The 15279-nt window shown below is 43.6% G+C and overlaps 2 protein-coding genes and 2 long non-coding RNA genes across 22 annotated transcripts in view; 2 read left to right on the top strand and 2 right to left on the bottom strand.

Annotated features, from left to right (window-relative positions):
• The window catches only part of LOC133171311 (uncharacterized), a 19247-nt gene extending 11236 nt beyond the window's left edge, over positions 1-8011 (top strand). For all 8 annotated transcript variants that reach the window (XR_009718745.1, XR_009718747.1, XR_009718742.1 and 5 more), the window contains 4 exons: positions 4209-4254; positions 4859-4999; positions 6644-6941; positions 7347-8011. This is a non-coding gene — a long non-coding RNA (uncharacterized LOC133171311). The remainder of the gene's footprint in view (positions 1-4208; positions 4255-4858; positions 5000-6643; positions 6942-7346) is intronic.
• On the bottom strand, positions 277-4357 carry si:ch1073-13h15.3 (inactive all-trans-retinol 13,14-reductase). Its single transcript, XM_061304560.1, has 11 exons — positions 4158-4357; positions 3167-3349; positions 2780-3021; positions 2519-2714; positions 2249-2446; positions 2057-2176; positions 1843-1981; positions 1343-1452; positions 1013-1179; positions 774-933; positions 277-712 (listed from the first exon to the last, which is right to left on the bottom strand). Exons 1-11 carry the CDS (start codon positions 4339-4341, stop codon positions 543-545), a joined length of 1869 nt encoding a protein of 622 aa, XP_061160544.1. The 5' UTR covers positions 4342-4357; the 3' UTR covers positions 277-542.
• Positions 6787-15279, bottom strand: LOC133171309 (uncharacterized). 10 transcript variants are annotated; one of them, XR_009718735.1, is made up of 13 exons: positions 15147-15279; positions 14949-15089; positions 14846-14878; positions 14705-14748; positions 14615-14640; positions 14469-14521; positions 14329-14381; positions 14174-14255; positions 14026-14104; positions 13700-13939; positions 13517-13631; positions 13367-13444; positions 6822-6923 (listed from the first exon to the last, which is right to left on the bottom strand). XR_009718735.1 is itself a non-coding variant. In XM_061304563.1 (7 exons), the coding sequence occupies exons 1-7, from the start codon at positions 14662-14664 to the stop codon at positions 13602-13604; spliced, it is 603 nt and encodes a 200-aa protein (XP_061160547.1). In that variant the 3' UTR covers positions 13516-13601. The 10 variants fall into 10 exon arrangements, 1 of the variants encoding a protein (XP_061160547.1); XR_009718732.1 differs by lacking the exon at positions 6822-6923 and adding an exon at positions 13158-13291; XR_009718736.1 differs by lacking the exon at positions 6822-6923 and adding an exon at positions 13158-13291 and having other exon boundaries at positions 13700-13805.
• Positions 10885-15125, top strand: LOC133171312 (uncharacterized). 3 transcript variants are annotated; one of them, XR_009718751.1, is made up of 6 exons: positions 10885-11275; positions 12897-12931; positions 12964-13309; positions 13524-13611; positions 13703-14393; positions 14633-15125. It is a non-coding gene; the product is annotated as an uncharacterized LOC133171312 (long non-coding RNA). The 3 variants fall into 3 exon arrangements; XR_009718750.1 differs by having other exon boundaries at positions 12897-13309; positions 13703-14137; positions 14201-14393; XR_009718749.1 differs by having other exon boundaries at positions 12897-13309.

Genomic DNA, 15279 nt, shown 5'->3' with positions numbered 1-15279 from the left:
GTGTGTGTAGGGAGCAGCCCCCGCTCGGTGCGCTCGCTCGCTGGCGTCCCATCAGCTGACCGGACAGAGGGGGCATTCATCCCCCTTATGCCCCTCGCTGCTCAAGTTTGTTTGGCGGCTGTTTAGCGAGGAAATGTTCACTTAGTGCAGGAAGTTTGAGGTTTCCCTCCAAATGTTTGATTTCGGAGCGAAAGCAAACAGCGGCGTGGGGAAATGACAGGTTGGAACTACTCAGGTGGGAACCGCACAGGTAGCAGACAAAATGATAGAATAGGATTATTTTCAAGTAAAAATCATTTATTTCAAAAAATATGAAGTGGTTCGAAAACAATATCTAAATTTTATTCCAGAAAAGATGACATGACTTATTGATGTCAGACCTCAATGTACACATTCATCCCTATGTTACATAGATTCATAAAATAAAACAGTCATTTAAATTTACATGATTGATTATAAAAAAAGAAAAAGCCGAGCTTGCAGCTAATCTTTGATCACCTGCAAATCTTGCAGATGTCTCTTAAAATGAACAAGCAGCCAACTCACTGCAGCTTCTTCCGAGCCAGCAGGGCCAGTTCCTTGGCCTTGCCCCTCTTCAGCTTCTTCTTGATGAAGAGCAGGTCGATGTAGACGATGCGGTCCAGCACGGCCGAGGCGCACAGGACGCCGCCGTGCAGCGCTCCCGCGATCCCGCAGCTGAATACATCTTGGCCTAGAAGACAAAAGCCATGTCATTGGATAGCCTGGGTGTCTATCATTTGGGGGATCCTTACCAGAGAGATAGAGGTTCTTGACGGGCGTGTGGCAGCGGTTCCTTGCCACCGCCTCGGCTTGGAAGCGCTCCAGGTTGTGCTCGGCCGAGTACATGGCTCCACGCTGGGCGCCCAGGTAGTGCATGTTGGTCAGAGGCGTGGCCACGTCCTGGAAGACCAGCTGGAGGGCAAAGGTTGGCGTTGTAAAAAAAGGGTGTCCATCAACAGACTGCGGCCCTTCCCGAAACCCAAGAACTCACCTTGTCTTTGATTTTTGGGAACAACTCACAGGCCCAGTCAAAGAGTTTTTCAGCAAATCTCATTTTGTAGTTGTGATATTCGTCTCCACGTTTGCGAACCGTGGTATCCTTCCATTCCTCGAACCATTCGTACTTCACCATGGTCAGGATGGTCATGCAACATTTTCCTGTGGACACCAGTTAGGGATGTCACAACCTACTTAACCTCCTTTGGGTTAGCTGGAGTTGATCACAAAACTGTGTTCACATTCACACGAGGACCAATTTGGACGTCTTGGGAATGTGAGAGGAAGCCTCCAAACAATGTTCTCGAAAAGTGTTGCTTTGTACCAGGGTGTCTTATCTTGGCCTCTGGATCTTTGGAGGACGGCATGGTGATAAACATCATGGGGATGTTGTCTGGTGCTTCTTCTTTGCTCAAAGCAAAAAACTTCTCCATTCTACAAGCACAAAGAGGACTCAGCTATAGTTAAAAAAAAAAAAAAAGTTCCTGAACGATTCCATGCCCCATCTAGAGAACCAAATAAGAGCTGCAGCTTGCTAAGAACAGTCAAACAATAACTCAAACTTTTTCTTTCCATTGATCACGTGTGGAAAAACTTGGAGGAGCGCTCCCAAAAGGAAGGATCCACACAGAACCCTTGTACAACAGCACCCTCTAGTGGCTGATCTCCATACGTGATCCCAGCAAGGAGAAGCCTCAACAAGAAGTACAGTGGAAGAATGAAAGAGTGAAGAAGGCTAGAGAAAACTTAAATGTAAGTTTTTTTTGGACATTAACAAATTATTAATGGGAATGAAAAGTACAAAATCAAAACACTTTTACGTACGATGTGTCCATGTCGTTGTTTTTGAACAGCCAGAAATTTGTGGACTCCAGACCAAGCTCCTCCTCAGTCCCGTCGAAGCCAGAGAAGACCAAGAAGGATCCTCTACCGTGCTTCATCATGCTCAGCCTGTCCTGGATGTCTGCAGAAGGATATCATTGCTTTGTTCTGAACCTTGGACATTCAAAATTGGATCAAAAATTTGCTTCTGGATCACCTGGCTTGACCTGGATCTCAGGGGGTAGAAGTTTTTGGAAGGTGGTGAAGATACCGCAGTTTGAGACAACCACCGGCGCATGGATCTCCACCTCTTCTCTGCCTTTTTTCACTTTCACACCTGTCCCATGACACAGTGATCAGGTTTTCACTCCAGGAGTCTTTAGTATCTACCTGAGCTTCAGTTTCTTACCATAGGCTGCTCCCTTGTCATCGACCAAGATCTGCGAGACGGGCGCTCGCACTAGGCAGTTGCCGCCGTACTTCTGAACGGTGCGGATGATGTTGAAAGCGATCTCACTGGCTCCTCCTTTAGGGTAGTATGCCCCTCGCTTGTAATGATGGACCAGAAGGGCATTTATCAGAATACTGGAGTCCTTGGGAGGTACACCTAGGTACAAGGAAAAAATTTTTTTTGGGTAAAACTCAGCAAGTCAAGACATTTTCAAGTTTGAGCACGCACCATAAAAAAGATATGAGAAGATGACGTGGAGGTCCTTGTTGGTGGTCAGTGTGTTGACCAGGTCAGTCGCACAGGTTCCGGTAAGGCGGAACACAGGCGAGACCAGATCTGCGATTCCTGACTTCAGCAGGAACAAAGACAGCCACTGTGGGATAAGCTTCAGGGTTGCCAGGTAGTGAGTCTTCTTGGCTGAGATCTGGGGAACAGCAAAGTAGGGTGAACAGCTGATCCATTGAGATAAGCAAGCTTATGGTGGCGTACCTTCATGATCTTGAAGAAAGTCTCGATGGCCTCCGCATCATCTGGAAATTGCTTCAAGAGGTGAGCCTTCATCTCGGTTTTGCCCGAGACGATGGTGTACTCCCGTTTGTCGTCCCCCTGGCCTATCTGGATGGTGTCGAAGTGGGGGTTTAGCTCCTGGAACTCCAGCTGGCCTTCGGACAACTGGTCAAAGATGATGCGCAACAGACTGTTCTCGTGGAGCTGACCGATGTAGTGAAGACCTGTGAGGACAGGACAAGATTTTGGAGACTTTCTTGGATGAGGGATTGGTATCGGGGGTTTTCTGAGGAGCATCTTTAGGGGTTAGCATGACCACTAAATGATTGGGGTTATGATGAGAGTTATGGTTTTGAGTTCCCATCATACCAACGTCAAACTCAAATCCTTTCTCAATGTAGGTGTGGCAACATCCTCCGGCCTGGTCATGTTGCTCCAGAATCAGAACCTTCTTGCCCGCCTTAGCGAGCGTGGCGCCCGCAGCAAGCCCGCCAATGCCACTGCCGATCACAATGACGTCCAGGTCCTGCGGGACCTTGTCAATGCTGAAACCTGCACACATCGGTTACGTAAACAACTGAGGAATGATGTTCGCAAGCTCGTGAACATCGTAAATGTTATCATGTTGCGCAACTGGCAGCATGCTATGTACAGTTTGAAGGTTGATCTCGTTTCCTCATGATATTCCAAAACAACGGATGAAGCCAGATAGCATAATCAGCAAGCGATAACTCAATTATGATCATACCAAGCCGACGCCGTGCTGCACATTTGTTTAGTGGCTCTTGACACCAAAAACAGGTCATTTAGATAAGACGTTATGAGCTTATCTCTAACCGAAAATACACAGATAAGATTAATTAGCCTTCAGATTTGACACATATGAACTAACTGCATTTAAACGTGACATCTAAATTTATAATGCCGCGCAACTAAATGTTTGCCAAGTGTCACAGCGAGCAGATTGTTTCTTTTCCTAATTTTTGTTGTTGTTGCAATACACAAAAAGGATTTTCGCTCAAAATGTCAAAATAAATCAACGCTTTTGAGATGTATTACAACTATGCATAAATAAAAAATAAAAAAATCAAACTATCTTCGCTTCAATTAACATTGTTGAACTCATAAAACAGGCCATGAAAATGTATGTTATCAAGATATTGCTTTTTAAATGTCCAAAGTTATTATAATATTTTGTTAAAATAAACCAAATATAGAAACCGCTCCTAAAAAAAATCCAACAATTTTCAGATATCGTACAAGATAGGGTAAAGAGCGTAGCTTTTGGTGTTTGTGTGAGAATTAGGCAATATATTAAAAAAAAAAAAAAAAAAACATCCTGCATTGTTTATTGTCTCACCTTGCTTGATAACTTTGTCCCGCTTCTTCTGGTCAAATTCTCGCGGTCCAGGAGGCCTGACAGAGTCCAGAGAGAAGGGGCTGCGCTTGCCGAAAAGGTACCAGTAAGTGCCCCCCAGCCACATTACCAACCACACAACAAATACAAGGAGCCACATCATGGATGGATGGATGGATGCATGCATGCGACACGAATGTGAATGTCCTTCCCGTCCCAAACTTTCTTTTAGTAGGCACAAGCAAAGGGGCGGGGAGTTAATTGATATGTAACACCAATCGTGTCATAACTACAGTCATAAAGATAAGATCTCAGGTCTGTGTGACTTTTGACAACTGTGACACATTTTAGCTCTCATTTGACGTAGTACGCTATGTAAGTACATGTGTAACCTCTGGTATGCCAAACAAGTCATGCCAGGTCACCAGGTGGCGCTAGTGTGCAAAGCGCCGTTGGACGAGCAGGATTTCAATTGACGGATGTGACGTCAGGTGTTCAGGTGAATTGGGGACTCGGGGGGGGCTGCCATTTTCTTGGGTAAGCGAGGTTTGCTAGATGGATTTTCACACTTTAATGACTCAGCCGCGACTGGAGGCGTTGAAGGTAATTGAAGGCCGGGGTGTCAAGGAGACTTTTCAAATACGGCCAAAAAATGTAGAGTTTGTCTCCTTTTCTCACAAGCCTTGTTTGTTTGTTTGTTCCAGGATTGTCGCACTCTCGTGACTCCGCAACATCACGTCCCACCGCAACGGTCGTAGTGTTGGCTCGTGAGTGAACCGTTCGTTGAGAAGAAGGCTGGCTCCACGTCGGCTGCTGCTCGTCCATCCATCTGCATATCTCGAAAGGTACCTCCCCGTTTTCCATGTGGCATTATGCCTCTGGCGACTAGCAAGGTGGACTTTAACGTTTGCCTCCTAATCTTAAATATAGAAGGTCGTGTCATATAGGACTTCAAATATTTGGCGTCCAAAATGTTATCAATGTACATTTGAATTGGTCATTTTCCAAATGAATAATTTCCTGTTGATGATTTGGACCACAGTGAAAAGAAACAAAATAATAGTTACATGTCAATGTAAGAAGTATCGTTTTGAAAAATGTACGTGCATTTTAACTTAAAAAGTATATTTTTGATCATAGTTGGCACTCATGAAAAGTGAAAGTGTACACTTTGTTCTTCAAATAATGACTTGAATTTAAAAAAATATATAATTCTTAAAAAAAAGAAGTGTATATATAGTTGGTAGGAGCTGATGTGTGATGTCCTATTGTCATGGCACACCAGGGAGAAGGTGAGCACATGCAAGCAGCTGACATCTCTCACAAAACGGAAGTGCCAGGTACTGCACAATATCATCATCACACTTGTCTGGATGTGTTTTTTGATGACATTGATGCAAACCAAGTTAGATCAGAAACATGTATTTAACTAACTTGGTTTGCGTCAGTGTCATGGAAAAACTTCTCCAAAAGTGTGTGATGGTGGTACTGTGCAGTACCTGGCACTTAGGTTTTGTCCCAGTGACAGATGTTTGCACTGTTTGCATGTGCTCACCTTCCCCGTAGTGCCTGCCACGAGAAGTAAGTGACATCATACCTGAGCTCATCAATCATTTAATCTGTTTCCATGCATTCAGGCAGGGCCTTTTCAGACTGCTTTTCTATTCAATAAATTGATCAAGTGGAATGTGAATCTTTGTGATTTATGAGCAAATTTGCTTATTTCAAGTCTTTCGTGCTTGGTGGTCACTGCATTGGCAAAGTACTGTTTGAAAAGCTAAGTGTCCACACAAGTTTTCAGCCTTGAGGTGAGTGTCACTGCAACAGAGCCAAGTCTTTGCTGCTTCTCTCTGGCTCCACATGAGTCAAAGTGATGCAATTGTACAGTTGCAGTCACTTTGAGTCATGTGGAGAGCGAGAGAAGCAGTCAAACACTTGGCTCTGTTCAGTGACGGAAGGCCAACACTCAACTCCAAGCTGAAAAGACCTTTCCAAAACCTAAGTGCCACTTTGCCCGCCTCCTGACCCTGCCCAAATTCAGCCTGGCCAATCACGGCTCGGCTCCAAATTTGCATAGCCACGCCCACTTTCGGTCAGCCAATCAGGATGCAGCATTTGCACATCTGACCAATCAAATCGCTTCGTTTTTGGGAAACCACGCCCACTTTTATTCCAACCAATCGCAGAACACCTCATTTGCATATGCACGCCCATCTTTCAACCAATCACAGCTTTTTATTCTCCTGGCTCCACCCAGTTTTGGCGCTTTCAGCCAATCCTGAAGCAGTATTCTAGTCAGATCCCGCCCCTTTCTGAAAAAATTTCACTAGAAAAAAAAATCTGTAAAAAAAAAAATCCAGGAATTTTTTAGGGGGAAAAAAATAATTATTGAAAATAGTTTTTATTTTTTTAAAGTTTAAATTGTGATGTTTGAAAATTAAGAGTTGAAAGTTTGCATTATTTGTAATAAAGCTTTATTTCTTTTGCAGAGTAAACAATCAATCACAACAAAGTAACAAGTTGAATGGCAGTCCGCTCATTGCAGAGTGGTGGACAGCCAGTGGGACGAGTGGACAGCCAGTGGGACGAGTGGACGGCCAGTGGGACGAGTGGACGGCCAGTGGGACGAGTGGTCGGCCAGTGGGACGAGTGGTCGGCCAGTGGGACGAGTGGTCGGCCAGTGGGACGAGTGGTCGGCCAGTGGGACGAGTGGTCGGCCAGTGGGACAAGTGGTCGGCCAGTGGGACGAGTGGTACTCCATGCCTGGACCTGAGACAAAAAAGATCGGTAAGTAAAATGCTAAGTCAACATTTTGAGCAGAAAATGTTTTGGCATGACACATACCAGTGCGCAAGTAGAGTTTATGGCACCTAGTACTGCAAGCTGCATGACAAGGAAGCAGATTTTGTTCCTTGCTGCATGACCCAGGAAGTTGTTTTGTTCCTTCCTTCCTGTCAGAAAATAGGAGAAAAAAATTATTGGAATAAAGATGAGGAGCAATTAAAGTGCCTCACTTCTCAGGTTGCCTTAGAGTTGAGTAAATTACACCAAAGTGCTGCTGGTATGCGGCTTTGTTCTTGTCCTCGGCTTCTACTACGAGCGGATAGTGATCCACACTGGACAAAAAAAAACAGTTATGCAAATTTTGAAACGGGTTTGCTAAAATGTCATTTACTATGCTTCCCTTACCAGCGGAGGATTCTTCAGGCTGCACAGACGTTGAAGACAAACTGTGGCAGGTTTTACACTTTCTGGCCCTGGATTTGCCACCTTTGCCTGGAAAGAAAAAAGGAACATTGACACGACTGCATTTAAGTTTACTGCTTTTGTTTTTTTACTGTAGAGTGGAAGCAGCCAGTCGCTGGTGCACAGGCAGAGTTCCTCAAATGTTGTAAAAATTTTCCAGGATGGACACCTGCACACAACACAATCAAGCTGCCATTTAGTACATTTTATTTGTACATCAACTCTGAAAACGAGGCAGTTTTGTGGAAACAGAAACTAGGTCCTTTGGCCTCCACCTGGTGGACAAAATGAGGAAGAACATGCTGAAATGTTAGGCATGTGTCAAACATTTGGACGCGTGCGTGTTTTACCAGTGACGAATGGAGGGCAGGGCTGGACGTCTCTCCAACCGCAGCTCGCTGGTCTGAAAGACACGGTAACGTTAACACCATTCTGCTTTGACATTTTCAGCCTAACAAGCAAATTGAGCAAGAGTAGACCTGAAAATGTCTCATGAAGCCATGCGAGGACTGCAAGGTGGCCATTTTGGACTCTGCAGACAAAAGAAAAAGAACAAATGTTTGCTTTAGTCAATTTGACAAGATGCCTTGCTAATAAAAATATTTTTGCCATTTTGCAGTCAATCGGCTTTCTCTGTTCCAGATGAAGGCCTGTGGATAGAAATGAGAAGATAATTTTAAGCAGTCAATTGAAAGAGTCAACTTTAAAACTCACAGAAAGTCGGCCATGATGGGCTCGTTTTGAGGGTTTGCACCTGCAGACAGAAAGTAGAAAATTAACACGAATGCATCAAAATACCTGTTTCAGTAATTCTCTGGTGGATTCATGCAAACGCTGCTATGACTACTTACCTTCGGCCAAACGGCGCTGTCGTCCAGACGTTACTAAATGTTTGTGCAAAAATTGTGTTAGTCATCTTGCATGCCTCAGTTTTCAAAATGCGCATGTACTTACCCACCGTTAACTGCTTCAATTGTTTGGTTGCACGCCAGATAAATGCGTTTTGGTGGTCGTCGGAGATGTTAACTGCTAACGCTAGCTTCTGCAAACTTTTGAGCTTGCATGATGGAAGCACGCCCAAAGTGCAAGTTGACGCTGAAAGAGAGCAAAAGCAGCTAGTTTCAAAAGGTTTAACAAAAGTTGAACACCCACCTTGTCACTTTTAAACGCTGTTGTACGGCCGGCGTAGCAGGTGGACCAGAGCGACGTGGCTCTCGCTGTCAGTGGTGAGTGTAAGAATGAGCGTCGCGGTCTTGACGCCTTTTATACTCTTTTAGTGATGACGTCATTAGAAGAAGAAAAAAAAGAAAAAAAAACTTTCAAACAGGCGCTATTGCGAGAGAAAAACTGCAAAGACAAATCCCTGGAGGGTTCGGGCCTCGATCCAGCACTGCAAATGTCGGAGGCAATGGTGTTAACCCCTCGACCATTGTCCGTTGGTAACCGTTGAAAGAATTTCTTCTATTATCCGAAAGCATGAAGCTATCTTCAGGAAAGGATTAGAGTGACCTTCAATTACAACCATATGAATGCTATTTTAAATCTCGAATGGCCGAGTGGATACGGCTTTTACCTTTAGTTTGGGTGAGGCGGGTTCGATTCTTATTTGATGCTCTATTTAATTTGCAAAAGCTGCAAAGAGCAAGTCTCGAACCCGAGGCTGCTGGACACCAGTCCAAGTCATAAACCATTCAGCCATTTTGGCGTTGAAATTTTCAGAGTTCTTTTATGTATTCATAGTATATGTCTTACGAAATGGATAAAATTAACAAATCATCGAGTTAGTGTAGATCACCAGCTGGTGTAATGGTTAACACTTTTGCCTTCTGTTCGGGAGAACCGAGTTCGGATCTCGCACTGCGCAAACTTTAGCTCAAAGTCCGCTTCGTGTGGGGCTCGAACCATAGTCTCCCGAACACCGGGTAAATTTAAAAACCATTATGCTATTTTACCAGCGAAACCCGCCACTTTTTTTTGGAAGTGTACTGAAGAATCTCAACTTGTTCAATCAATGCTAAATTGCCATTGCTGTAATACTCAATGGTGTAGTAGAAAAAGCCTTTGCCTTGTGCGCGAGCGAACATGATTCGAGTCTCATGCTATGTAAACTTTAGCTGAAAGACTGTTTCGTGTGGGGTTCGAAACATGGTCTCCCGAATACCGGGTAAAGTTATAAACCATTCTGCCACTTTGGCGGGGAAATCCCACAGATTTTGTTTTGGTAGTGTATTGTACATAAAGGACGTCTGGCCAAGGAAAAAATTCATGTTTTTTCATGTTCATTTTACGCTGGGTTACATAGAAGTGAATGGGGACACTGCCATCTTGCGGTAGCTTGCCGTCATTACATGAACCGCTTCAGAAACTAGAGTCAAAAGCCTGTATGTTTAATATCGTACGACGTACGTATTTATTTAATTCTGCTTATGTGATGATATTTTAAATGTACAATTAAATACTCATATGTTTAAGTTCTAATAACCATATTGTAAGTGAATTGAAATGACGTTTACATTAAAGAAAGAGCACGATGAAAAAAGGAAATGAACATGTTCATTTTACGCTGGGTTACATACAAGTGAATGGGGGCACTGCCATCTGGTGGTAACCTAGCGTCATTACATGAACCGCTTTATTAAGGATAGTCAAAAGCCGATTATTAATTAAAATGATAATATAATAATATTTGATGAAAACAATAATATATAATACTAATACTAATAAAAATTACAATAAAATCTATGCAGAAATTACCACTATAAATCATTATATAAATATATATATAATAATAATAATAATAATAATAATAATAATAATAATAATAATAATAATAATAATAATAATAATAATAATAATAATAATAATAATAATAATAATAATAATAATAATAGCAGTCTCTTTGCTATTGTGTTTACCTTTCCTGCCCCGGTGACCAGAGCCTTGCCTTCAAATGAAATCTCCATGACAAAACTGCACCGAATAATATCAACTGCAAATGAGAAACACATTTCACTCGTTCGATCTAGCAGTATCGACGTGAGGGACTCGTTAAATTTTCCACGATCGCATGACAACCGAAAGCCATCATTTAAACAGAGAATGTGTGTTTCTGAAAAAATGAAAATTGAACTTATTGTGCTTACCAGGGTAGTGCAAGCACGGAAGGGGCAGTAGTAGTCAGGAAGGGGCGTCCCTCGGTTCCATTTGGTTACCAAGTTAATGGACAAAGTGGGCTTTGCTACCGGCTCCATATAATTTCTTTTAAATAATTTACGATCACTGTCAAACTTGATCAAAGGTACAACACAAATTTGTATGAAAGTCAAACAATATGACAGAATATTATTTTTTGACAAGGGCGGTCTTTTTAACTAGTTTTTGAGCGTCTTTTATGCGTGTTTACTTAATTATCCGAACTAGTGTTTTATGCATAATGTGGGAGTGTCTTTTCTGCAGGCTGCCAAAGACGCGCTTTTTGGTGGTTTGAATTGACCTTTCTCGGCTACCGTACACTTCCGCTTCAGTGAGCAGGTAGCTTCAGGTTGCTACCTTTTGGGCTTTCGAGTGAGTCATGTCAACTTTTTCCAAGCTCTTATACTTGCTGTATGTATGTAAATGCGTACATGTAAACAATGACATGAAAGGAGAATCATTGTTAGTCGTTAGGTCAGTGGAAACTCGCTAGCTCTCGTGAAACAAGAGGTGGAGCGTTAGCTAGCACGCCCACAAGCAGCACTCGCTCGGCTGTCAATCGATGGATTATCAACGAAAGCGTTCGACTTCAATGTTGTTTTTCTGTTTTGCCACGTCCAAACTTGAAGACTGGAGGCTCCACGTCGGCTGCTGGTCGTCCATCTATCTGCATATCTCGAAAGGTACCTCCCCATTTTCCATGTAGCATTATGCCTCTGGTAACTAGCAAGGTGGACCTTGTCCTGTTGATTATTTGGGCCACAGTAGAAAGAAACAAAATAATTGCTCTACAGTCGTTAAAGTTACATGTCAATGTAAGAAGTATTGTTTTGAAAAATGTACGTGCATTTTAACTTAGTAAGTATATTTTTGCTCATAGTTGGCACTCATGAAAAGTGAAAGTGTACCACTTTGTTCTTCAAATAATGACTTGAATTAAAAAAATATATATAATTCTTAAAAAAAAAAGTGTATATATAGTTGGTAGTGTTATGTGCTTGAGGAGCTGATGTGCGATGTCCTATTGTCATGGCACACCAGGGAGAAGGTGAGCACATGCAAGCAGCTGACATCGCTCACAAAACCTAAGTGGCAGGTACTGCATAATATCATCATCACACTCGTCTGGATGTGTTTTTTGATGACATTGATGCAAACCAAGTTAGTCAGAAACATATATTTGACTGACTTGGTTTGCGTCAGTGTCATGGAAAAACCTCTCCAAAAGTGAGTGGTGGGGGTGGTACTGTGGAGTACCTGGCACTTAGGTTTTGTCCCAGTGACAGATGTTTGCACTGTTTGCATGCGCTCACCTTCCCCCTAGTGCCTGCCACGAGAAGTAAGTGACATCATACCTGAGCTCATCAACCACTTAATCTGTTTCCATGCATTCAGGCAAGGCCTTTTCAGACTGCTTTTCTAATCAATAAATTGTTCAAGTGGAATGCGCGTCTTTGTGATTCATGAGCAAATTTGCTCATTTGAAGTCTTTCGTGCTTGCTGGTCACTGCATTGGCAAGGTACTGTTTGAAGTCTTGAGTTGGCCACTTCCAAAACCTAAGTGTCCACTACTATGCACACAAGTTTTCAGCTTTGAGGTGAGTGTCACTGCAACAGAGCCAAGTCTTTGCTGCTTCTCTCTGTCTCCACATGAGTCAAAGTGATGCAATTGTACAGTTGCAGTCACTTTGAGTCATGTGGAGAGCGAGAGAAGCAGTCAAACACTTGGCTCTGTTCAGTGGCTGAAGGCAAACACTCAACTCCAAGCTGAATAGACCTTTCCAAAACCTAAGTGCCACTTTGCCCGCCTCCTGACCCTGCCCAAATTCAGCCTGGCCAATCACGGCTCGGCTCCAAATTTGCATAGCCACGCCCACTTTCGGTCAGCCAATCAGAATGCAGCATTTGCACGTCTGTGCACATCTGACCAATCAAATCGCTTCATTTTTGGGAAACCACGCCCACTTTTATTCCAACCAATCGCAGAACACCTCATTTGCATATGCACGCCCGTCTTTCAACCAATCACAGCTTTTTATTCTCCTGGCTCCACCCAGTTTTGGCGCTTTCAGCCAATCCTTAAGCAGTATTCTAGTCAGGTCCCGCCCCTTTTCTCAAAATATTTCACTAGAAAAAAAAATCTGTAAAAAAAAAAATCCAGGAATTTTTTAGGGGGAAAAAAAAAAAAATTTATTGGAAAGAAAATAAATTTTTTTAGTTTTGTTTTAATGTTCAAGTTGTGATGTTTGAAAATGAAAGTTGAAAGTTTGCATTATTTGTAATAAAGCTTTATTTCTTTTGCAGATAAAACAGTCAATCACAACAAAGTAACAAGTTGAGTGGTCGGCCAGTGGGACGAGTGGTCGGCCAGTGGGACGAGTGGTCGGCCAGTGGGACGAGTGGTCGGCCAGTGGGACGAGTGGTCGGCCAGTGGGACGAGTGGTCGGCCAGTGGGACGAGTGGTCGGCCAGTGGGACGAGTGGTCGGCCAGTGGGACGAGTGGTCGGCCAGTGGGACGAGTGGTCGGCCAGTGGGACGAGTGGTAGGCCAGTGGGACGAGTGGTAGGCCAGTGGGACGAGTGGTAGGCCAGTGGGACGAGTGGTAGGCCAGTGGGACGAGTGGTAGGCCAGTGGGACGAGTGGTAGGCCAGTGGGACGAGTGGTAGGCCAGTGGGACGAGTGGTACTCCATGCCTGGACCTGAGACAAAAAAAGATCGTAAGTAAAAAGCTAAGTCAACATTTCTTGCAGAAAATGTTTTGGCATGAAACATACCAGTGCGTAAGTAGAGTTGCTTATGGCACCGAGTACTGCAAGCTGCATGACCAGGAAGTCGATTTTGTTCCTTGCTTCCTGTCAGAATAGGAGAAAAAAATTATTGGAATAAAGATAAGTGTGCAATGAGGAGCATTTAAAGAGCCTCACTTCTCAGGTTGCCTTAGAGCTGAGGCAGCAACAAGAAGGCTAAAGTGTTGCTGGTATGCGGCTTTGTGCTAGTCCTCAGCTTCCGCTACAAGCAGGTACTTGATGGTGCGCCACACTGAAGACAAAAAAGTAATTCAAATTTTGAAACACGTTGGCTAAAATGTCATTTATTTTCCTTCTTACCAGCAGAGGGCTCTTCAGGCAGCATAGACCCAGGTGAACGAGCTCACAGAGGCTGAAGACAACTGGCAGGCTTTTCACTTTTTGGACCTGGATTCGCCACCTCTGCCTGGAAAGAAAAAAGGAACAACAAAGATCATTTGAGTTTCCTGCTTTTATTTTTTACTGTAGAGTGGAAGCAGCCAGTCGCTGGTGCACAAGCAGAGTTCCTGAAATGTTGTAAAAATTCTCCAGGACTGATACCTGCACACAACATAAACCAATCAAGCTGCCATTCAGTACATTTTATTTGTGTGTTTACTTGGGAAATGGAGACAACTTTGAGGTACCTCTGCATGGTTTTGGAGGGCTTTTATCTTTGGCCAGCAGGTGGCAGATGTTCCAACTGCATCCTTACTGGAAACTGCTCTGCAGGAAGAGGGAGGCATAAAAATAAAGCGGGTAAGTGCTTTTAAACAATGCCAAGTTTATAGTAACCTGGACAAGAGGTTGACGATTCTACAGGTTAAAACCATGTAGATCTTCACCATGCGACAGAAACTAAATCCTTTGGTCCCACCTGGTGGACAAAAAGAGGAAGAACATGCTGAAATGTTTGACGTGTCAAACGTTTGGACGCGTGCGAGTTTCACCAGTGATAAATGGAGGGCAGGGCCGGACGTCTCTTCAACCACAACTCGCTGGTCTGAAAGACACGGTAACGTTACAACCATTCTGCTTTGACATTTTAGGCTTTTTTTCAGCCTAACAAGCAAATTGACCATGAATAGACCTGCAAGTGTCCCATGAAGCCATGCGAGGATTGCAAGGTGGCCATTTTGGACCCTGCAGACAAAAGAAAAAAGAACAAATGTTTGCTTTAGTTAATTTGACAAGATGCCTTGCTAATACAAATATTTTTGCCGTTTTGCAGTTAACCTGTTTCCTCCGTTCCAGATGCAGGCCTGTGGACAGAAATTAGAAGACATTTAAAAGCAGTTGATTGAATGAGTCGACTTTAAAACTCACAGAAAGTCAGTCGGCCATGACGGGCTCGTTTTGAGGGTTTGCACCTGCAGACAGAAAGTAGAAGATTAACACGAATGCATCGAAATACCTGTTTCAGTAATTCTCTGGTGGATTCATGCAAACGCTGCTTTGTCTACTTACCTTCGGCCAAACGGCGCTGTCGTCCAGACCTTGCTAAATGTTTGTGCAAAAATTGTGTTAGTCATCTTGCTTGCCTTGGTTTTCAAAATGTGCATGTACTTACCCACCGTTAAATGCTTCAAATGTTTGGTTGCACGCCGGATAAATGCGTTTTGGTGGTCGTTGGAGATGTTAACGGCTAACGCTAGCTTCTGCAAACTTTTGAGCTTGCAAGATGGAAGCACGCCGAAAGTGCAACTAGACGCTGAAAGAGAGCAAAAGCAGTTAGTTTCAAAAGGTTTAACAAAAGTTGAACACTCACCTTGTCACTTTTAAAAGCTGTTGTACGGCCGGCGCAGCAGGTGGACCAGAGCGACGTGGCTCTCGCTGTCAGTGGTGAGTGCAAGAATGAGCGTCGCGTTCTTGACGCCTTTTATACTCTTTTTGTGATGACG

This window comes from Syngnathus typhle, linkage group LG18, assembly GCF_033458585.1.
Source record: "Syngnathus typhle isolate RoL2023-S1 ecotype Sweden linkage group LG18, RoL_Styp_1.0, whole genome shotgun sequence".
Lineage (NCBI taxonomy): Eukaryota > Metazoa > Chordata > Actinopteri > Syngnathiformes > Syngnathidae > Syngnathus > Syngnathus typhle.
Note: the sequence above shows the minus strand (reverse complement) of the source record. Positions and strands in the feature narration are given on the sequence as shown.

Excerpts from the sequence above, each read along its gene's own strand:
- si:ch1073-13h15.3 (XM_061304560.1), bottom strand. The coding sequence starts at position 4,341 with ATGCATGCATCCATCCATCCATCCATGATGTGGCTCCTTGTATTTGTT. Across the intron at positions 3,350-4,157 it reads GGACAAAGTTATCAAGCAAG|GTTTCAGCATTGACAAGGTC; the intron begins GTGAGACAATAA and ends CGATGTGTGCAG. Across the intron at positions 2,447-2,518 it reads CTTCTCATATCTTTTTTATG|GTGTACCTCCCAAGGACTCC; the intron begins GTGCGTGCTCAA and ends CCTTGTACCTAG.
- LOC133171309 (XM_061304563.1), bottom strand. The coding sequence starts at position 14,664 with ATGTCTTCTAATTTCTGTCCACAGGCCTGCATCTGGAACGGAGGAAAC. Across the intron at positions 13,940-14,025 it reads CCCTCCAAAACCATGCAGAG|GTATCAGTCCTGGAGAATTT; the intron begins GTACCTCAAAGT and ends TGTTGTGTGCAG. Across the intron at positions 13,806-13,862 it reads CTGGCTGCTTCCACTCTACA|GCAGAGGTGGCGAATCCAGG; the intron begins GTAAAAAATAAA and ends TTTTCTTTCCAG.